At 40.2% G+C, this 23,513-nt stretch overlaps 1 protein-coding gene across 1 annotated transcript in view; it reads left to right on the forward strand.

Annotated features, from left to right (window-relative positions):
- Window positions 1–23,513, forward strand: part of LOC104515595 (hemicentin-1-like) — a gene marked incomplete at both ends in the record, with an annotated part of 103,999 nt that overhangs the window by 63,601 nt on the left and 16,885 nt on the right. The window contains 17 exon segments of the mRNA XM_010159995.1: window positions 1–133; window positions 1,213–1,308; window positions 1,719–1,913; window positions 2,530–2,660; window positions 3,321–3,468; window positions 3,963–4,089; window positions 5,100–5,254; window positions 7,897–8,175; window positions 8,795–9,076; window positions 10,143–10,251; window positions 10,835–11,004; window positions 11,255–11,409; window positions 12,190–12,313; window positions 13,650–13,751; window positions 16,009–16,185; window positions 18,835–18,986; window positions 19,768–19,891. The exon segment at window positions 1–133 is cut by the window's left edge and continues 19 nt beyond it. Coding sequence (XP_010158297.1) covers window positions 1–133; window positions 1,213–1,308; window positions 1,719–1,913; window positions 2,530–2,660; window positions 3,321–3,468; window positions 3,963–4,089; window positions 5,100–5,254; window positions 7,897–8,175; window positions 8,795–9,076; window positions 10,143–10,251; window positions 10,835–11,004; window positions 11,255–11,409; window positions 12,190–12,313; window positions 13,650–13,751; window positions 16,009–16,185; window positions 18,835–18,986; window positions 19,768–19,891 — 2,659 coding nt within the window.

Genomic DNA, 23,513 nt, shown 5'->3' on the forward strand with positions numbered 1-23,513 from the left:
GGGCAGTTCATCTACAGCCCGGATGGAGCTCTGAGCATCAGCAACGTGCAGCTTCCTGATGCCGGAATCTACAAGTGTGTCGCTAGTAATGTAGCGGGCAGTGACGCGTCAGAGATAACGGTGCAAGTTCAAGGTATTTGTATTACGGCTGTCGCCTTGCATCCTGCCCTGGCTAGGTATTCTCTCATGCCAGTGCTGGCTGGTTTATGCTTTGAAAGGCTCTGTGTTGACTGCTACAGGACACAAAATCCAGATCTGGTTTAGATGTTACGTTCTGATATTAATTAAGGAAAATTAGAATAGGCAAATAGTCTTTGGAGAGTTTGCAGAAATAAAAGAGACTCAAAATGTATTACTACTTTTTTTTTTAATTAAAGAATTCTTCAAGCTACTTATGAATTGTTTTTGTAGTAGGTAATTTAAGTCGGATTCCAGTATGGGAAGCCTCTTTTTCAAATATTATCTCCATGTGTTCGGATGTCTCATGTTTTTGGAGACTCTCTCTGAACCTCAGAGCCTGGTGCTACAGTTTTAAATGAATTGGAACTTTTAATGGACTGAAATTGAGGTCTTCACTCACTCAGTATGCTGCTGAAATGGTGACAGTACAAGAGTGGTCAACATGCCAATTTAAATATGTTGTATAACTCATCGCTTGATGGGCTGACGTACATCAGTCTGCCATGAGTGACTTAAGCTAAGCAGGAATTATTTCTTCTTTGTAATAGTCTAAAGGCAACATTCCAACCCTTTTGGATTAGAGGTGCTGAGGGTGCTTGTTACAAGCAGCAAAGAACCGCCAGTAACTTTACTTAATTATAAATGATATTCTTTTTGTAGTCTCAGTCCGCACACAAGTTTAAAATGAGATGCAAGACCACAGGATGGAAGTAGTACTAATATGTGGCATGAGAATAAAAAGTTTAAATACTGTTTTTCAGATTTTGCAGAAACACTACCTCTGCCTTCCAAACAAATGCAGTGGGTTTTAGAGAGAACAGTCAAATTTGAAAGCCTCTGTACTGCCTACTTCCTAAATATTCCCGTTGAAATCAAGACTGCTTGTATAGTATACTTCATCAGTATAAAGAGGGTTATTGGAATCTGAGCGTGCGTGAATGAGAGCCTTAGAAGTGTTATGTATTGCCAGGCAGTATTTTCACATTTGATAGCAGAGAGCAAGAATTTTTCAGGGGTCTCACTTTCTTTCAGAGTCTCCCACTATTGAGGATCTGGACCCTCCGTACAATAGTCCCTTTCAAGAAAGAGTGGCAAATCAACGCATTGCATTCCCATGTCCCGCAAAAGGTGTGTTTCATTGTTCCCATTTTTAGTGACAAAAGTATATTCTTCTGTTGACTGTTAAAAATTACTGAGTTTCTATGTACTGCTTGTCATGTTAAAAATATATATGGAAAATAATGTGCACGTTGTACTTTATGTGGAAAAATTCAAACTAATAGTGATTTAAATAACCACTGTGTGCAGAAGTTCTATGAAAAGCTGTTGCTAGCCAACAATGGTATTATAATGTTCACAACTAAGATTTTTAATGTTAAAATCATACTGTGACAGTCAGGGCTTCCTCCAAGTTTGGAAGTTCATGGCTTCCCTGTGGTTTGTCCTTGTCAGTAAGACTTCCAGTAAGCAGGGGGAATTGTTTGAATCTTTCTTTTTCTGAGCTGAGTGAGCAGTTTCTTGCACCTTTCTCTTGTTAGGCGTTCCAAAGCCTGTCATTAAATGGCTGCGAAATGGGAGAGAGCTGACGGGCAGCGAACCAGGGATTTCGATTCTGGAGGATGGGACGCTGCTCATCATAGCTTCTGTTACACCTTCTGATAATGGAGAGTATATCTGTGTGGCAACCAATGAAGCTGGAAGCCAAGAGAGAAAATACAACCTGAAAGTTCATGGTAAGTAATAATAAGACCCCTGAGGCACTAATTTTGAAGAACATCATCACTTTTATTATTGCAAACTGCATGCCACAAATCTGCCCATGTGCAGTTGAATTAGAAGAACTAACCTGAGTACTTGCGTTTCTACGTTTCTTGTACTCTTCATTTTTTTCTATTGTTTCTGTTCACCATGACTTTATACACAAACTGTCTTTGTTTTGCTGAAAGAGTCATGTGGATCTCATTTCTAGAGAGTTCTAACTATACTTGATAACTTTAAAGGAAATAACAGGATCTACTTCCTTTATATGCTAAGCAAATAATGGGGGATTTTAAGATTAAGATCAATTTTAATATTAAATATTAAATTTTAAGATTATTCTCTTAAAATGTTGATGGTGATTGTGTTTGTATTTTCCTGGGAGTCTGTTATTTGGCAAGAGAGGACTGTTATTTGGGAAATAGAAGAAAGGACACAGGGAGATAAGTCCAGAGCCAGAAGGCAAATGGAAACATTGGAGAGGGAAGGGAAAAGGTGTGAGGAATTGAGATTACAGAGGTCCTTGACTGGGGGGATGGAGGAAGTGAGAAATCACTGGGATAGAAAGCTTTATACGTTACTTTCTTGTAGTTCCTCCTGAAATTAGGGATCAAGAAAAGGTGACGAATATGTCTGTAGTTGTTCATCACCCTGTAAGTCTCTTCTGTGAAGTATCTGGTAACCCTTTCCCAGTCATCTCCTGGTATAAAGAAGACATCCAGGTATGTACAATTAGCCTAACTGAAGTAACGTAACCATCATCGGTCAGATTTGTGCTGACTTCGGAGTGCTTGGAATGAGAACTTATTTAAAGTAAATAGATGTACATGTCCTTATGTATATTTAATCAGCACTAAGAACACCCACACAGAGAGCAGATAAATATGCCTAATCCACTAATTCAGCTGTGCCATAAGTCAAAATGTTGATATTCCCCTAGGAATGAGGTTTAGCAATCTCCCAGTATTGTAGAGGCCAGAGTCCTTGCAGAAAGGACCAGTAGCAGTGTTTTCTCCATTCTGTAGATGGAGAAATAAGAACACTTGGAGGTGGTTTGAATTACTCAGGATTATCCTTGAGTCCTATGCTTCTACTTGTAGCTGATAAGTGATAGTTTTAAGATGAGAGACCCCTTTGTGCACCTTTGTGACTGACCATTACTTGTGGACAAAGAATTTCTTCCGTTTTCCCAATCTCAAGTGTAAGCTGAGCTACAAGTCATGTTGAATAGATTGCAGAAGTTGAGGAGATTAGTGCTGTAACTGAAAGGGGAAACAGATTATCCTTAGACTAAAACTATCATTTTCTTATAAAAATCCAGCTGTGATATTTGGCTGATCTGACTTGGATCCCATAAGGCTAATGTCTTGGGTTCTTTTAAGGTTGTGGAAAGCAGTACTATCCAGATTTTGCACAATGGGAAGATATTGAAGCTCCTTAAAGCTGCTACTGATGATGCTGGACAATATTCATGCAAAGCCATAAATGTAGCAGGAAGTTCTGAGAAGCTGTTTAACCTAGATATACTAGGTCAGTTCTATGGTTTTGGTTTTGGTGCTGGGTTTTTTGGGGGGTTTTTAAGACTGTGATCTGAAAAACAGTAGATATTTAAGAAACCAATAAATATCAACTTATTATAGATAGTTTCTCTCACTGCCCATGAAATATTGTCTGCCGAATCACTCATCACGATGGCTTTTGAATACTTAAAATTTGCCATTCTTATAGGAACACAGACCAAAGGCTGCTTTTAATTCTGCATTTTGGTCTTTGATACTTTTTTTTGTGTTTTGGGTGTACAGCAGTCTAACATATGCACAGCAGTCGTCTTATGTGCACCCGCACAAGTGTGGAATTGCTTGTCGTGGTAAAAATGATGTTGTGATCAGACAGAATTCACTTTGCAGTGAAAACTAAAGTGGTTTCAAGGGAATAGTATGGTCCACTATGCATTTCTTCCAGTTTCATAGCATACCTTCCCTGACTAAATACCAGTTCTTCCTGTAATGTTTGTCTTTTTAAAGTTCCACCAAGTATAACAGGTGCTGATACCCCTGGTGAAATTGCCGTCATCCTCAACCAGGAAATCAGTCTGGAATGTAGAGCTAAAGGCTTCCCTTTTCCTGACATTCACTGGTTCAAAGATGGCAAGTAAGTATATTATGGCTTTTGTGGTTTATGTCTAAGTTATTCCTCCCTTAGAAGGTAGAGGAAGAAGGGGCAAGTGCTGTACCAGCAAGCGCAGCTTTTAACTGCTTAGTGTTAAGTTACTGTCAGTCGATAAAATTTGTGGTGGTGGGAAGTTCTTTAATCACATGTTAGCATCCTGCTTTTCTTTGTAAGCTGCCCCATCACTAACACTGGCACTTGCAGGGCAGATTTACAGTGAAGCCAGACTATGCTGGAACCACGACAAATGTAACCATTTATATGAGTTTATTGTATTTAGATTATTTTCAGCATATAATTAGTTAAAATACAGTTGTTTTGCTGATATGGTTTTTTTCATTGCTAGACAGAACCCATATCAAACATTATTCTAACTAGTTCCTCGTGCTGTTCTGCAGGTATATACATTAAAAGTTGTAAAACATTTGTAGCCTGCATATTTCAATTCTTCATCTCATCTTCCAGGAAAGCATACCAAGACAAGAATTCTTGGTGGCTTAAATATTAGCTGAAACCCAAAATGGGCTGTGTTTTTAAATAATGTTGGTGTTTAACAATGTAGTTCAGTATAGGCATTGGCTAGTACTCACGGATATTCTGGAGTGGCAATTTCTTATTCTTTGCTGTTGATAAGTTGAAACTTTCATCTAGTAAACGCAGTCTAAATTTTGTTATCAGCAAAGGACTGTCATGACCTAAGTAATTAAAAAAGAAATTGAGCTTAGTAGGACTCTGGCTCTGATGGTGGCATCCTGGACAGCCTGAAAAAGTAATCTGTGTTTTGGTTTATTCTAAAAACTGAGAATAAAGTTAATTACAACAGTTTTTCATTTTATTGTGGTTCTTCAGATTAATGCTGATGGTCTACTGCTAAACAGTACTCTTAATGGCAGTAATTATACCATTAAAAGGAGCCCTTCTTATTAGTGTCAGTTTAAAGTAATGTTGAGGTTGGGTCAGATTGCTGTGATGCAAAATAATCTCTATTCCAGGCCCTTGTTTTTGGGTGATCCTAATGTTGAGCTTCTGGACAAAGATCAAGTTCTACACATAAAGAGTGCTCGAAGGATTGACAAAGGTCGTTACCAGTGCAGTGCCACCAACGCTGCTGGCAAACAAGTTAAGGAGGTCAAGCTGGTCATCCATGGTAAGGTTATAGAATGCCTGGTCCTAGAATGTCCTTTAATTTTATTCATAAGATTTGTTTTGAATGAAGATGCTCACACAAATCTAAATGAAGGCTCTGATCTTGCTAGATTTCTGTATAAACATCACTTAATGTTTGTCTGTCAACAGAGTGATCTTTCTGAGCATTTATGAGTGTCAAGTCTTTGCAAGCTTCGCTTTTAAGTGCCTTTTCTGTGCTTTTTATTAGTTTCTAATTGGTGAAAGTCCAAAATCATGAAGGGCCTTCTCAAATTTTGCTATTAATTAGTTTCAACTGAATTATTTTATTATCATATTGACTTCATTATTTTGATCTGTCTTAGGGAGGAGAAAATTTATTAGATCTTTATTTGAATATACTCCTGGTCTTATTTTCCTTAACTTGGTGCTAGGAGTAAATTCATTCAAAAATAAAAAGTTCTTGGAAAAGTTTAAAGTAAAGTGTAAAACCAGTAAGAATTAGACCCAAATAATCTTTGGAGAAAAATGTTCCAGAAGATCTTCAGGTAGTGTGGTATGCCATCTTACTGAAATTTGGTGTACAACGAGGTCATTTATAGCAAGGAAAGAAAGCTGGCGTGAGATAACCACATTAACATTATCATTTATTATTAGTGTGGAGTTTATAGCATGCTGAGAATACTTTTGGTGGTTTTACAAGCCATGGAGTCTTAGCAGAAACATGGAGAACAGACATTTCCTGCGATTGGTCTAGATAGGTTGAATGCAAAATGGGAGATTATTGGGAGAAGAGGGGAAGATTCATGGAAGAAGGAAAAAGTGGGTTTTGAAGCAAGACTTCAAAGGCAACAAGAGAAAGAGTTTTTTTTAATTTGGAAGACAAAGAACATGTGAAAGCCCATTCAGATCTGAAAACTGGGATCCCAGTGCTAGCAGAAATTAGGGTAAACAAGTACAGAAATCTGTAGGTGAGAACACTTCTTGTGCCTGGGATGTGGAGTGTAGGAATTTGCATCTGTGAGCCCTTAAGCTGATGAGTCCTCATTTGCTATGATTTGCTTCTGAAGATTGGGTGTCTTTTTTTCTGGTAACTGAACTTCCAAGACATTATTTCCCTTGCCTGGGACATTTCTGAAGCATGGAGCAACACATGCACAGAAATACACCTGTATGCCAGTCATCAGGAACAAAGAAAATGCTGTGAGGACTTGCAGGTGATTGTGGCTCTTGTGAGATTAGAGGAGCAAAAAATCCCCCACACATAAAATCTTCACAGATGAGTAGACCTTACTTCAGGTTTTTCAGAGGAGAAAGGTGAATTTGTACTAGTAAAATGGAATATCTCTTCACTTTTAAATTTCTTATTAATCCTGGCTGGACAAACGGAAGCCCATGGAGTGAGGAACCTAGATGCTAATTCTTGCTGGTTCTTACTTGGTTTAGCTGGTTAGCTCTGCTATTGGCTTTGATATTTTCCCAAAATACCATGTTAAAGCTGTTCCCCATCTCTGTAGTTGAAAATATTTGCTGATAGAGAAATGCATTCACCTTTGAACTGGGTGTGTTTCAGCATATTTTATAGGTTTGTGTATTTTTGCACACAAATCATTAAATTAGGAAAATATTTCATCATGGTTTGATAATGTGCAAGACCCAACTCATAGGTGTAGATCCATTCACTGACGCTTTGCTTTGCATTTCTATTGTGGCATTTTAAGCGAACCCTATGGAAGTCAGTGGAAGTCTAGGATATGCTGAGCACGTTTGGCAGCAGAAGAGTTAGTGTGTCTGCCAGACGTGTCTGGTACTTTCAGCAATCATAAATTTAGTTGTTGCCAATTGTACTCTGTTTTTATTACTTCTTCAGAGATTTATGAACTCTTTATATTGGCTGATTTACACGAGAGCTTGTTTGCTAGAAAAATCTGCGTACTGCTGCTTAGCGAGCAAGGGAAATGAGTATGGGCGAAAAGTTTCAAAAATAGGAGCATAAAGCTAGACTGTTAAGCTCGTATTTAGTCTCAAAGTAAGTGACTTCATCTTCAGAAGTTTTGAATACTGCACAGTTCCCACTCCAGTCGTAGAGGCTCTTGGATGTGTTTGGGATTTTACATAGCAGGTGGTTGCTCCTTGCTGGGAGGATGCACATCCTGAGGTATACAGGGTTTGCTCGTTCTTTACCCCTCAGAGACAGGGAAGAAGCTCAGCCATGACCAAATGCATCGCAGGAGGCATGGAGGCCCAGCTTTTCTAACTTGGCATGTGTTGGAGCCAGGAAGGTAAAATGTTTCCAGGTACCTGTAGTGGGGCAGCAATGCTTTGCAGTGCTCCTTGCTGTGGCACTTGTTTCTGAAGTGTACGGTGACCCTTTGATATTTGAGTTGTGTTCTCCTCATGCTTTCAACCCTCGGCATGCTCCCAGAGAACTGTACAGGCAATGTATAACGCTGCTGGGAAAAAAAAAAAAAACAAACCACAAACACCCAACAAAAAACCCCAACAAAACAAACAAAAAAAAAGAGAAAAAACAACAGGGAGGGTTGGACGTTTGATTAAACTAAAACCTTTTATTCTTACAGCATTCTAATTTTTTAATCTGTTTAAACCTACATGGACTCGTATACTGAGGCTTTAATACTATTGTTTTGTCTTTTGAAATAGTGCCTCCCAGTATTAAAGGAGGAAATATTACCACAGAGGTATCGGCGCTTCTTAACAATCTTATAAATTTGGAATGCGAAACCAAGGGAATCCCTGTTCCTGTGATTACGTGGTACAAAGATGGACGACCAGTTATTTCCGGCCCCCAGGCCCTGTATGTAGACAGAGGGCAATTCCTGCAGATACCTCAGGCCCAAGTATCAGATTCTGCAAAGTACACTTGCCGCGTGACCAACGCTGCTGGAGCTGCTGAGAAAATATATGACGTGGCTGTCTACGGTAAGCGAGAGTTTATTGAACTTGGTTATGTGCCATGTTACAGGAAGTGCATTTTGGGAGCTCTTTTGCCTTCTTAAGGTAAGCAGCCTTGGCAGGCCTGTCAAGGGTGAACAGCAGTCAATGGTCGTGTTTAGAGACTGGCCTGTATTACTGGGGCCTTGTAAAGGGAACTTGACATCCTGTGCTGTATGTGACTTTCAAAAAGCTCTTGACTTGCTTAGTGAAGCAAAATACTATGCTTTAGCAAAGTATCAAAGATATTTCTTCTCCATGTATTCTTTCTCTTGCTCATGTGCAGGCTGAACAACAGTTAGCTGAAATAGCCACTCTGGGTGGGCTCTTCAGCATACTGCTTTAAGACTTTCAGATTTAGTTCTTCCATCTCAAAGCCCTACAGATCCTCTCTTTTATATAACTGATCAATACTCAACTACATCATTTGACTTCTCTGTTTCCACTTTGTCTTGGCTTGCCCTGGCAGCAAATTCTCACATGAAATTGTGCATGACATAATGGCATATAGAGCCAAAATGAGTGGGGAGGAACTAATCCATTTGCTCTTGATACATTTTCTAGCTACAGAATTAATCACTTGTAATGTATTTTTTCCTTTCTACAGTTCCTCCAGTGATTGAAGGTGATGCTGACACGGCCCAGAACAGGCAGGTGGTTGCTGGCAATTCACTGACGTTAGAGTGTAAAGCTGCTGGCAACCCTCCGCCTCTCCTTACCTGGTTAAAAGATGGTGTGCCGGTGAAAGCAGGCGGCAACCTCCGTGTTGTATCTGGTGGGAAGAAGCTAGAGATTCTCAACGCTGTTGAGGCTGACCGGGGCCAGTACTTGTGTGTGGCCACAAGCATAGCTGGAGAACAAGAAATCAAATATGAAGTTGAAATCTTAGGTGTGTGAACTACCAAACTACTGATTATCAGATTTCCATAAACCTAATAAAGCATGGCCTTAGGTTTTTTGGGTTTGTTACACGAAGTATCAGTTAGTCAAGCTACATATCTTGTTAAACCTGGGCACTGCACACTTTTTTCTGTCCAGAGTGACAGGACAGCTTGAAGACTCTTAATTTCAGGTTAGTTCTTGAAGAGTTTTTGTGCATGTGGTAGGTAAATATTGTTCTCAGTAACCCTTAAAATTCATCTAACTTGTCTTCATGGAAGAAAAACAGATATGTAAGTTATCAATTAAAAATATTATTGAGTAGTTGCCTCTGGGGAGAGAACATCTTTCTCTGAATCTGAGTTGTCATGCAAATTTGGAGCCTTTTCTTGAAAAAGATTTTTTTCTTGTCTTTTTCCATCAAGAACTTTGCCATGGTCTGCATTCCAGCGGTCTGTTCTGAATGTCTGTAGATAAATGACTTGTACAAATGCTAATCGCGTTCTCCTGACATGGCAGAGTGTATTTAAGAACTTCAAAGGCTTGATTTTTAGACTCTGAACTGCCCTCTTGAAGAACATTGCCTACGATTGCATGCAGAGGTAGAGCATTGGTTCTGCTGCTCCGGGCGTCTCTCACTGGTCTTGCTAGTCAGTGAAGGAGCTAGGAGATGTATGGCTGCATGTGCTTCTCAGCCCACCCACTTCTGCAAGAGGATGAGATGAGGTGTAGAAGACCTGGCAGAGGGTCCTCTGCACCTTTATTTTCTCCTCCTGCTGACAGAAGGTGCTAGAAATCCCCCACATCACCCCATTCACAAGGTTGTTCAGACAGAATCTGGAAAAAAACAAACAAGAAACAATAAAAAAAGAGTGAGAACAGTCATTTAAAGCCACAAAATGTTATTGGGTAGGTGTTTGTTTTTTGGAAACGACAGTGATGAACTGCAAATCTGTACGTGTCCCAAAGTGAGATAGCTGTCAAGGTTATCTTTTTTAACATTACTATTTGAGATGGACTTGTAGGACGTTTCTAATGCTTCAGTGTGTCTGTTGATGGATTCCTTTCTCCTACAGTCCCGCCATTTGTGGAAGGTGGAGGTGAGCTCTTGGACTATATTGTGATTCTTCATAGCCCTTTCGAGATGGATTGCTCAGCAACAGGGACACCCTCACCAATTATCACGTAAGGGGATTTGTATAACGGTAAAAAACACCCCAATCTGATGGTTAATTAGGTGAGCTTGGCGGTAGTCTTTATGAACTGCCCTTGTTGTAGTGGTAGTTAATGTGTGGAGGACAGTCTCCTGGCTCCACTGAAGGCAGAGTCCAGCACATGCATGGCAGGATCAGGATTTTGTTTGGAAGTGGTTTGGTATGTGATGCCAATATGCATGTCCTGGAAATCAGAACAGATAACAACAGGTGACAACTCTCGCGCCCTTGCTAACACAACTGTGCACTTTTCATCTGCCATCACTGGTTGCTTTTGCTTTGGAGAATTCTGTCTGCCTCTGTTGGTGGTATCACTTTTGCTGCTGCATCCCAGCGGTCGCCTTTCTAGTGCCTGTTCCCCTATACTCCCTTCGGATTCACCATTTCAGTCCGTGGCACTCAGAAAAGCCAGAATACTACCTGACATCTCCAAACCTTCCTAGAAAAGCTAATGGAGTTGCTGGGGCATTCTGTGTAATAAAATTGTGCATATTTTAGGAATGTTATGGATCTTGTTTTCATAGAGATCTGACATTGTACTTTATTTTTGGTAGGTGGTTGAAAGATGGCCAGCCAGTTGAAGAGGGAGCTGACCATAAGATCTTATTAAATGGACAAAAACTTCTCGTGTCTCGAGCTCAAGTGTCAGACACTGGGCGCTATAAATGCGTGGCTGCAAATAAGGCAGGAGAACATGAAAAGGAATTTGATGTTACTGTGCATGGTAGGTTACCTTGGGGGGATGTGGGGGTGGGGGAGTGGAGAGGATGGATACCGTAGACTGCTTTTCATTTAAACTGCTGACAAGAAGGTGCTCTAATTTTCTGTACATGTTTATTTGTATTAGTGGGTTGAAAAACTGGACATGATAGTAGGTGAAATAGAGCTGCTCTTACCCATGGGATATTGCTTCTATATATTTAAATGTATATGTTCAAATGATACTTCATTTTTATTTCTGATGCTTCTCGCAGTTCCTCCAATCATCAAATCTGCTGGGAGTTCTGAGAGAGCTGTTGTGATATACAAGCCTGTGACACTGCAGTGCATAGCCAGTGGCATTCCCAGCCCTTCCATAACTTGGTTAAAAGATGGCCAGCCAGTAAACACAGCCAGAGGAAATATAAGAGTAAGCACTACTCTTGTATGACATCCAAACCATGAGAGATAGTTACAATAATTTATACGTTAGTGCTGCTTTTCCTTTTGCTTCCCTCATGCTGTGATATAAAGATGCTAAAGATCCATCCTGGAGAGTGATGGGCTTTTTATGTGAATAGGGTGATATCTCAGATTGAATAGCGGTGTTCAGTAGACAGAATCCCTTTAGACACATCTGTATCAGAAGAGTCCATGACTGTAAATTTAGCATCCAACTCCTTTCAGTGGTACTGTAACCTTCAAGGTATGGTTGTCTGCCACCTAGGAGGTCGCTCTATCCACTTGTCAGTGTGAGATGGGATTAGATGAGTTTTTCAGGAAGCACTGCCATTGCAGCACCTACCTGTACATTCCCTTCTCACTGTGAGATTCTGAGTTTAATGAACAGCGCTTCCCAGTGCTTGCATGCTCCGGGGGTCAAGCGCTTGTAATGGTTTCGATTTCCTTTAGGCTGGAGCAGTTTTTGACATCTTGCCAGCGGCAGCGCTCTCTACCTGCAGCCTTCTTTTCACCTTGCTTGCCTGCCCCTCTGCCGTCTAGGGTTCCTCACAGCTGTACAGCTAATAATTCTCATGTCCCAGGAACACTGAAGTCTCTGAGCTACCACGACACCTCTTGCATGAACGTTAGGTTAAAGGAAAGATGAGACTGGCTGCATTCAGCGTAAATGTCTGCTTTGCCGTCATGCTTAGTGACTCTGCCTGGGATCGTTGTGTAAAGTGGTTCCCTGCTCTCTGTTTTGGTACAGCTGGAGTCTTCAGGCCGTATTCTGCAAGTTGTCAAGGCCCTGCTCGAAGATGCTGGCCGATACACTTGTGTGGCAACAAATGCTGCAGGAGAAGCCCAACAGCACGTTCGGCTTCATGTGCATGGTAATGATGTTTCTGCCTCTAATTAGAAGCTAAACATGGCTGTTTTAAGGCAGCTTTTTTACATCTGTGTTCCTTTCTCTTTTAAGCTCTCTGGCATTTTTGTTGTCTCTGCATATCCACCTTTCAGTTTTCATTCTTTGTCCCATTCTATTAGTAAGCAGTCAGGGCACAAGCTGTCTTTCCTGGGATTTAGCCTTTCTTGTGTGGTACTGAGGTCCACAGGAATGAAGTGTCTTTCCAATTAGCTCTTTTATTCAGAGGTATCCCAAGAAGCCAAAAGCAATCCCTCTAACCCACCGCTCAGAAGGGTACTCTTCGCTTCTGAATCCAGATATACTGGATCACCACTGGTGTTATTAATTTGATCGAAGTCTGCTGGGGATAATGGTATTCCCTGTGACCTTGGAATGGGGAAGTTTTACAGGAATGACTTTTCTGATAAAGAAACATTCTCTTATGAGGGGATTTTTTCAGACTATTTAAAAGGAATTTTATTTTGCAGCTAAAAACAATATAAAAGGAATCAGGGAAACTTGAGAAGCTGTTGTTTGCATGTGAATTTAATAAATGCTCTCACCATGATTTATGTATATTTGCCTCAGAAGTGGTCATGAAGTATTGTGTGTTCTTGATGTATCCTTTGAGGATTGGGTCACAAGAGGTATGGGAATGGACTGTGGCAAAATGCTCATGATGAGTATGATTATGTTGACTTTCATTGTCAGACTGAGGCAGTAAATGGAAAACTCCAAACTGAAATGAAGAGGGATTGCAGTAGCTCCATGGATGAGGCTTAGAAAGAGAAACCATGCTCATACTGTGGTAATTGCATCGTAGTTAATTTTAGTGTCAACTCTATGCTCATAACTATCTCTTTTGCTCTCAGTCTTCACGTTCGAAGTGTCATTATCTGGTGTTTCTGTCATGTTGCAGATTTATAGTCTAGCAAGGTCTTGCTTTGTTAAAGCCGTGTACAACATTTGGTTTAATACTACCAGTTCAAGTGAGATGAGCTTGCCATGTTAGAAGAATTACTGTTCTGTATTGTGTACCCATTTCCTGCAAGCCCATTTAAAGGTCCATTTGTCATGACAAAGTAAAAAGTGATAAAAATTATGTTTTATTCCTCTTAACGCCACTGAGGTTGTACAGTTCGGGAGTATTCCTCTTTCAAAGACGAATCTTCTTGAGAAATCCATCGGTCATCCAGCCATTAGTTGAAGCTTGTGCAGTTCATTGCCCAAAGTTTCTCAGAGGGCAGATTACTTTGTGATTAGATGTTCTGCTAGCTGGGTGGCTGCATTAATGAAAACCTGATGCCTTGGTCTTTTCTCAGAACCACCCGGTCTGGAAGATGCAGGGGAAATGTTAAATGAAACAGTGGTGGTGAATAATCCAATACATCTTGAATGCAGAGCATCTGGGAACCCTCTGCCAGGTATGCACATGCACCTTTGAAAACATGAAGCAGGTAAAAGGTTTTATAAAAGGTTTTTGCTTTTACGTATCTTTTGAAAATAATGGATATTGTGAATGTGATGTTAATTCTGTGGTTTTTAAACTAGCTAGAAACTATTAAGCACTATGTATAATGGGAAATGTCAAGATATCAACTGATGTGGAGTAAGTATTAAGGAATTCTCTAAGCCTCACTATTCTTATTTAAATGAATGAAAACCACAAGGATTATCTACTCCCTTGTGCGTACAGTGATGCCCAGTCCATAGAGAAGACTTCTGATAAATCAGCTTTAAATATCCAGTCTTTTCCCCTGTCAGGTCAATATTTTATAGGGTAGGGCAGACTTAAAACAATGCCTTGTGTCTTGAGTGTTCCTGACAAATGTGGCCAAGTGTAGGACCTTATCTAGTCTGTCGGAATCAAGAGGAGGCTCTTTGTTTGCTCTGGGCCCTTTGCCTGTGAAAATGAGTTGCTTTTCCATGTGTGTACAGTGCTTTCTGCGACCTACCCTGATGATAAATTATACTAATGAATTTGAGGGTTATCCTTATATTCTAAGCTTTGGAAACTGTGCTGTGTATATCTGTGCGTGTTTTATTTTCCTCACATTTTGTGGAATTATAATGTTGTGGGTTTTTTTCCTTTTAAGGCAAGTATCCCACAGAAATCATGGATATTTAAGTGAGAGCTGCAGGAGTTTGCCTTCTGTTTAGGCTGATGGATCTTTTGAGTTGTTTCTGAATTGAATGAAAATCTAAAGCAATATGGGGTTTAGTTACTTCATTGCTGGGATTCTTAATTCTTTCAGCACTAGGATTTTTGGATTACGTCTTTTTCTAACAGTTAAACTTTTTATGTTCTAAAAAATTATTTATTTCTTTTTCCAGTGTGTGTTTTTTGTCCCCACCTTCTTCTGGTGGGATATAAAAATACCATGTTCATATGAGAATAATTTTCTGTATTCATTATTGTACAGCAAAACTTGAGGAATAGTGTCTAACTAACAGCTTATGTCTACTTTAGCAATTTATTCTAATAGCAATTTATTCTACAGCATTTGTGCTGGTGGTAGTCCCATTTTCAGAAGGAAGGTGTTACTAAATTTCAGGTGAGCTCCCAAGTTCACCTTCTCTATCTTTTAAAGAAATAATCCTCAGTGTAGTAGTATTTTCTAGAATCATTTAGACCCATATAAAACAAAATTTGAGATTAGTGGTGGCATATGTAAAGTGTTACAAAATCATAAGGTTTTTTATATCCATTTTGTGGTCTTTTTTTCTCATGAAATTGCCAGTTATTTTAGGACAAACAATTACAATAATGGAGTTCATATAATTTACATAATTTTTTGACCTCTTCTGTGTATGATGCGATGTTACATGCCAGTGTCAAGGTATGACATTAGCTTAGAAAAGCGATAGCACAACATCACCCTAAGAAGGAAGCTTGCCTGCAGTCTTGTTCATCAGTCAGGCCAGATTACATCTTGAACATGGGTCGTTCACAGGAGATGTGGGTGCTACGGAAAATGACTCAGTTAAGTAGCAGTTTCATCAAACTGAACAGTGAAGTGATGCCAGTAAAACCTTAGGTACACGTTCTGCTGATGGAGGGTGCAGTCTTTGGCTGAGATGCAAAAAAGGTCTCAGATTTTGTTGATTATCAGGTTCCTCGAAATTTCTTTTTTTTTTTTTTTGGAGTAATACCAGTTTTCTGTGTATTTTCATTTGTTCAGCCTGCCAGTTGAACTTTGATTTGGTTGTTTGCATTTTGATTCTGTAACCTTTCCCAAATGGATCAGTTTAGTGCAGGTAGAGTTACCTTAACACTAAGGTAAAAGGTGAATAAATGATATATATGGTATTATTGCATATTTCTCAGCAGCTGCCGTTGGCCTTGGTATGGGATGTGTAAATCCTCTCTAGGTATGCTTTGTGTGATAACTTTTTAACTTCACAGCATTTTTTTCGTGAAAACAGGGTGTGCATGGATGATAATGTCAAGTTTGCTATTGAATTCTGTAGGTAGGCATGGTCAGTATTTTGCAAAGTGTTAACGATTTCCTCATTTTCTAGTTACTTTGTATTGTTATTAATTATGATTAATATTGATATTGCTTTGTAAGTGTTGGTGTTACGTATCTGAGAACTGAGATGGAAAGTTTGAAGACTGGTCTCTGGGTTTGTAATGGGGGTATTTTTGACAACTTCTCCATCTTTCCCTTCCATATGCAGCTATTGCATGGTACAAAGACAATCGTCCACTTAGCAGCGCTGCAAGTGCCACTTTTCTGAACAGAGGGCAGGTCCTACAGATTGAGGGTGCTCAGATCTCTGACACTGGCATTTACAAGTGTGTGGCTGTCAATACAGCGGGCACAGCTGAGTTGTTTTACAGTCTTCAGGTTCATGGTAAGTATTATAAAACTTACGAAAAACACATACATGCACTTTTTAAGTTTGAATCATACAGTCATAGAATGGCTTGGGTTGGAAGGGACCTTTAAAAGTCATCATGTCCAACCCCCCTGCAGTGAGCACCTAAGAACCTGCTTAGACTTACCACTGCTCATCACACCATCATATTGGAGAAGATACAGCAGGGGGCAGAAGGAAGAGAATTCACTCTTCTGTTTTTCAGTGACATCAGAGTACATGTTTTGAATTGGGAAAATGTAGTAAGGGAAATCAATTCTAGGAAGAATGAGCAGAGACACCTCTCCTATGAAGACAGAGTGTGAGAGAGTTGGGCTTGTTCAGCCTGGAGAAGAGAAGGCTCTGGGGAGACCTTATAGCACCTTCCAGTACATGAAGGGGTGTCAACAAGGAAGCTGGGGGGGACTTTTTACAAGGGCCTGTAGTAGTAGCACAAGGGGTAACAGGTTTAAATTGAAAGTGGGGAGGTTTAGGTTGGATATCAGGAAGAAGTTCTTCCCAGAGAGGGTGGTGAAGCACTGGAACAGGTTGCCCAGAGAAGCTGTGGGTGCCCCATCCCTGGAAGTGTTCAAGGCCAGGCTGGATGAGGCTTTGAGCAACCTGGTCTAGTGGGAGGTGTCCCTGCCCATGGCAGGGGGGGTGGGGCGATATAGGGTTTTAGAACCCAAACCATTCTGTGATTTGTGGAAGAGGTATTTATGTTATCACCTCAGCAATTTGGAAGACCTTGAAATTGATGGGATTTGCTGTAGATGACTTTAAAGCTCACAGGAGAGAAAGACAGATCAAGTGCTCTTTCATATTCCAAAAGTTTTGAAGAAAAATGTGTAGTGTCCAGTAAGATGAAGTGGAAGTGTGGGTATTTGCAGGCATGTGATACCTGATCAAAAACCAAACTGGAGCTTTTCCACTGATTTCAGTGGCTTTTGGATGGGGCTGTAATCCAAATTCTTATTTCTGCTACTTGCATATGCCTGTAGCTGGTTTTCTGTAGCAGTCTTCCATGCAAAACTGTGGCGCAAATTTGGCACAGTGTCCTCAGCTGAGATGTACGCAGAACTAGATGATCTTTAAGGTACATTCCAACACAAATCATTCTGTGATTCCATTAATGGTAATTAACAAATAATGAGTTGGACAGTACATTTCCATAGAATTAATGACCATCATGGGAAAAACTGATGGCTCAAGACATGGTCAAGGGCAATTAATCCCACCCAGTGATTAATTCCCAGGAAATACTTAGAGCCAAGGTCGTTATTGTGGTTAAACAGAGAAAAGTAAAATAACTCCCTAAGTATATGCATGCCTTTTTATGGGTGGTGGAGTTTCAGTGCATATGTCCAGAGCTTTCTAAGGAACTAGTACTTTCTGACTCAAACACATAAAATTGTTTCCCCTTCCAGAACACAATAAATGCCTTTGTAGCCTGAACTAATTGCATCGAAGGAAGCTGAAACACCTATCCATGAACCTACTTAATTCAGCTTAATTCAGCTGTGTCATGCCAGGCTTACAACAGAGTGCTTTTTGAGTTTGCCATGATCAAGCTTATCGTCCAGTTTACTTAGAGTTTATGAGTTTGAGAAGAGAAAACTTGACTTTTTCCCCTCTAAATAGTAGAAGCAAGAGTGACTACTTAAAGTAGAACAGACTCTGAAGTGTTGGGTACAGAAAGTAATGTTGCATGTACTGAAAGCCTGCCCTAGAGTTCTGTGTGGTGGTTGGCACTGTGAACAAGCACCTGCGTTGGTCGGTTACTGGTTGCATTCAACAACTTCTGTTGTTAAGTGTTGCGGATGCAGTAGCCATGGTAGAAATTATCTGATCATTTTTGTGTTAAAAGCAATGCTTGATACTGCTGGCTTAGCATTAAATGAAACTAGACAGGTCTATTGAAGGAAGCAGGTTGAATTCCAGTTTAGTATCTTCACAGGATTTCACTGTATTTTTCCACTTCTTTCTCACCACTATCAGTTTTTCAGTTATTTGAGAACAGTGGATGCTATTGTAGTGAAATCTCTCTATTTTTAATACTTGTCTTTTTTTTTTTTCTTTTTTAACATATCTCTACAAAATTTGCTTGACCCTATACCTCTAGAAAGTGTTTTGAGATACTCTGTTATGATGTTTTTTATCATCAAGGCAGATTTTTTACAGTCTGACCTGGTAAATGTTCACAGATGCTCTGCAAAGCCAATTTATTACTCTGCATATGTATTTGCTTTATGCAGTTTATATGATAAACTTCTTTCTTTCACCTCCTCCACTCAATGCCTTTCACAAGGTCTAAGTGGAATATTATTAAAAGTTTGAGGGAATATTTCTTGGGTTTATGTTATGGCTCCTAGGTTTCACAGCTGTCCTCTGGGCTGTGGGCCCAGTCCTACTTACCTTTCTCACAGTAGTTTCATTCAAGTTCTCTGACTGCTTATGCAAGGCAAGAGCAGGATTTGGCGCAGAGCAAATAAATGACAACACTTCAGTAGAGTAATGTGAGAAATCTTTCCAACAATGTAGTGCCCTGCAGAAAGAGAAATAGTGTCTGAAAGTAAGCAGGCCATTCAATTTCCCTGTGATTAGTGCTCTTGCGTAACTGTTTCAGCTTAGTTTTCTTTTTTCCAGTCCCACCATCGATCTCTGGCAGCAGTGACATGGTGACAGTGGTGGTTAATAATCCAGTGCGACTGGAGTGTGAAGCAAGAGGCATCCCTGCGCCTATTCTGACATGGCTAAAAGATGGTAGCCCTGTATCCAGCTTTGGCAATGGACTCCAGGTACTGGGTTCAAATCTGTGCTGTGGTTTGTTGTGGTAAGAGACTTTTAAACCAGTGCGGGTTAATGGAACAGAATCAACTAGAGATTTTGGAATGGGAGAATAGGGCCTTTTGCTCTAGGTTGTTGGTGCAAGTGGAGCTCCAGTAATTACTGTGTGAAGTAGAAGATCTGGATACCTTGAAATAAGGTTACCTTTCAATTGATGTCATACTGATAAAAGAGTTTGCATCAGCCAATTTTTCACTTGCTGGCAAGAAAAGGAAATTGGGCCATATTCTTATGCTGAAGAGATCTGTAGAACTCAAGTTCGTGTAATATCTCATTACAGAAAATAGTAATTCATTAAAAAAAAAAGACCCCTGATGTAAGGAGGTGTTTCTGTGTTAAAAGGAACTTTTTGAAAGCTAATTTTATGATATGAAGGAAGGGAAATTTGTATATTATGGGGACAACTCAGGTTACAGACAAAAGGTGTGACAGAATGTTAGAAACTGGTAAGAGAGAGGAATGTCCAGATTCTGCAAAGACTCGGCGAGCACCAGGAGTTCCCTATGACTTGTGTGAAGTTAAACTTCTGCTTTTGCAGGTCTTGACCAAAAGAGAACAACAGAGTGCAGGGAAGAGTGTAGGCAGAGTGAAGGGAAGAGTGTATGGAACAGAGAGATGGTGGGAAGCGGTGGCAAAATGAGTATTTAATCTTGAAATGAAACCTTAATAGTTCTCTCTGCTTGTGTTCTACGTGGAGGCGTGTGTTCTGAATGTGTCGTGCTTGTATTGCAGGTTCTGTCTGGGGGCCGAATCTTGGCGTTGACTAGTGCCCAGATCAGCGACATGGGAAAATACACTTGTGTTGCAGTGAATGCTGCGGGCGAGAGCCAGCGAGATATTGATCTCAGAGTTTATGGTGAGATTTTCTGACGGATCTTTTGGTCATGGGAACTATCCATGGAGCTTTAATTAAATACACCGTGGCCCAGAACTTTAGCAGCATTGAATAAAAATGGTTCTAACCCATAATGGAAGGCAAAGTGATGACAATGGGGAGGGTGCATGTATGTAAGCAAAAATATGTGTACACGTATGTACACATGTACTGAAGTATGTGTGTGTCCTCTATGTATCCTTGAAAAATGAAGCTGCAACAGTGAATTTCTGCATTTACTATATCAAGGCTCGTTTATAAATGATAGGAGAAAGTATGTGTTTGTGTAAAAACCATGTAGATCCCAGACAAAAGATATTACCGGGGCCAGAGCTGGGTTGTTTTTATTGCACCAGAATGAGTTGATGGGAGTTTGCCATCAGGCTCTCCCATTTCTGTTCCACTCTCAAGCCCTGCTGTGCCTGCCCAAATGGTGGTGACTTTTTCAGTGCTAACAGTGACTCTGTATTGAGCTGGACTGAGCCCAACTGGTCAACTTTGTCTCTTTCAAGAAGCAGGAAATGCATCCCTCTTGTACTTTGTCTGTTTTCCAAATAATGTCAATAAGCTAATTCTGAAGTTATTTTGACTGAACTTATGTAAATTCATCATTCCTCCTGATTTATTGTAACTTGCATGAGCTTCGTCCTGATTTTTTGTAACCTGTGCAAAATGCCTTCTCATACTGCGTGCATTCTTAGACATCATCGGCGATGCGCAGGTGTCAAGCAGCGTTACCTACTGCCAGGAGGAATGCCAGGGAGTTTGGCTGTGGCAAGTTTCAAGTTTCCCTGGACAGCTGAGTGGCTTTGTACACCAGTGAAATGAGGCTGAACAATGATCTGCCATTTGTTTTAGAAATCTTATGGTACCAGATGTGGAGAGAGGGGTTTGGAATTGAAGAACCTTTGTGGTTTTGCCTCTGCTTTCAGTTGGTCAGAGGAGAGAAAACTGCTTTGGGTCTGCCAATCTCTAGGTTTATGGCAATGGTAAGCAGAAGTCTGGAAAATCTTGCAAGGGAAGTTAGAGGTTTGAATGTTTTTTAAGGTGAATAGGGACAGCTGGCCAGGTTATTTGTGTTTGAGTTTGGCTTTCAGAGTTGTTCTCCTTGTAAATGCACTGTGGTTAGGGTACTCGTGACTTGAGTCATGCCTGGTTCTGCATCAGCAAGGGGCAGGTCAGAAAGTTGTGACTCTGGCATGGCAAGCAAGCTCGAGGTTAACATGGGCTGCAATGTGTCATGTCTAGAGCAAAGAATATCAAGGACTCTTTTGGAGTCTGAGGACAGGTGTGTATGTATACGTAACGACACAAGCGGCATAGATATATTTATTATTTCTCTTATTTTCTGGAACCTCTGTCCATTTTAGCTAGATGAAATTGAAAGAGAAATTGTTTAAAATTACTATTGTATTACAGGCTGGCCAGGGTGGAGCTCAGCTGCAGGGCCATCTTGAGTGTCACCCAAAAGTAGTATTACTCTTAGGACTTGCCTAATTTCGGTAATCTAATTAAGAAGTCATAGGAGGAAAATAATTTGGAATACAGTTGGAGCCGAGATGGTTAGAAATGTGTGGTGTGCTGAGCCGCTGTAGGAGTTGGAACAATCTGGGTAACATATAGTTACCATGAGCATAATTGGATTAATTTTAAACGCTGTTCCTTCAGAAACCAATGCATTAGTATGCATCTCTCTCTGTTTCATAAACTCAGTTTCCTTTTGAACACTTCTCAATCCATTTAGCTGAGCCAAAAAGTAATTGATGGAAAAGTATTTAGAAATAAATTTGCCTTCTGCAGTAGTGGATCAGCTTCAAATTTTCAGTTCCACAACACTCATAAAGAATCTGGGCCTTTGTGAATTCTACAAAGAAAGTAAGATAAACAGATTTTTTTTCAGTACTATATTTCTTATCCGCAGAGACCAGACTTTTCCCTAAATTATTTCCAAACTGTGAAATCATCTGCTCTGCTTAGTACTTCCTCTGCAAGAAAAACAAAGCTTTATTGTTAATGTTATTTTTTAGTACATCTTGAGAACTGTACTGCTGGTTTACTGACTAGCACTTAGGGACATTTTATAATCTCACGTGTGCTCATAAATTCAGTATCTTTTTGTTCAGAGTGAAGCCCAGAGTATTTCTCACAGACAGTCCCACTGCTTCCCTTCTTACCCCAGTACTTTGTGCGATCAGGCATCTAGCTTCTGGAGTAATGGATTGCAAAACCAAAAAGTGAAGGAAATGCAACAATAAAGGTTCTTATATTTGCCCTCTGTCAACTTTTTTGGGGCAAACTGAAGAGTCTTCGTACACAACAAGCAAGAAGTTCCACTCGATGCGTGTAACTAGGCAAAGTGAATACTGCTTGGAGAGTTTTGATTTTGTAAATCTCTTAATTGCAGATCTAATGTTGCATTAATGTCAAGAGTTTACAACGAACATGCTTGATGTTTTTGAATTACAAGAAAGGAAAGGGAGTTGCTTTAAGGGTTTCAGAACATAAATGTCATCAAGGGCATGAGCAGGAATTCTCTTCCGGATCGTCCATGAGCAGCCCAGTAGAAGCCCTTCTGCTCTCTCTGCAGTTTGCTGGTTTAGGTGGCTTTGTTTGTGTCACTGACTTGCTGTGGTGTGTATGTCTCCCTGGCTCTGACCTGGGAAAGGGAACCTTGGTTAGAGAGCTGGTGGCAGGCAGCAGCAGTGCAGGGCATGATAGCCAATGCCACTCTTGCTGTTTTCCAAGGCAGTGTGTGTCTGACACCAAAATATTTAAAACTCTTCAGGTGACAACGTTCTGTCCACGACTCAAATCTCAGAAGATTTCCTCTGACCGCTGATGCAGCATGCCGTTACCAAAGGAGATTTGGTTCAGCCATGAGCACTGATACAAAGCCATAGATGGCAAAGAGTTTTTGGTCTTTAATCTTTATTTGTTCATCTTGTCAGTCTAATATTTCCTCTGTGTTATTTTTGACTCCAGCCACAAACGCTTTCCCCATGGAAAATTGTGAACTTGCTGTGTTCCAAGATTTAGTTCTCAGTTGCCTTCTCAGTTGCTTTGTTTTTCTGACTGTGGAAACACAAATAATTTTTAAAACAGGAAAAAAAGAAAGTGTTTTCTTAAATCTTGACACTATTCAAGAACAGCTAATGGGCTTCAATTTAAATGCCAGAAGCATTTTTTCTTGTCTTCCACACAGAAAACCGTCATTCCTAAAGCTGGTTTTCCTACCTTGTATTTTGGAGATAATAGCCTAATAATGAGGTTATCACTAAAACTGTAGAAAAAATCTAAATATAGTGCTCAGTGCCAACAATTGCAATAATTAGCTAGCAGATACCACACAACACAGGTAGACAATAGTTATTGTAGATTATGACTTGATGACTAGCCCATTCACTTGGCTAGAACCATGTAAGTTCTCATTCAGTCTTCTGTGTTCATCCACCTCTGGACAAAATTCTTCTTAAAGTCAGAGCTGTCCTTAAAGCCAATTATCCATCTTGGCACTGTCTGAAAAGTTTGAGACATTTTCACCTTCTGGGTTTGATTTTTATCTTGTAAACCTTTTCACTCATCAGCTCTTTTTCTTTTTAGCAGG

This window comes from Eurypyga helias, unplaced genomic scaffold, assembly GCF_000690775.1.
Source record: "Eurypyga helias isolate BGI_N326 unplaced genomic scaffold, ASM69077v1 scaffold180, whole genome shotgun sequence".
NCBI classification, from domain to species: domain Eukaryota; kingdom Metazoa; phylum Chordata; class Aves; order Eurypygiformes; family Eurypygidae; genus Eurypyga; species Eurypyga helias.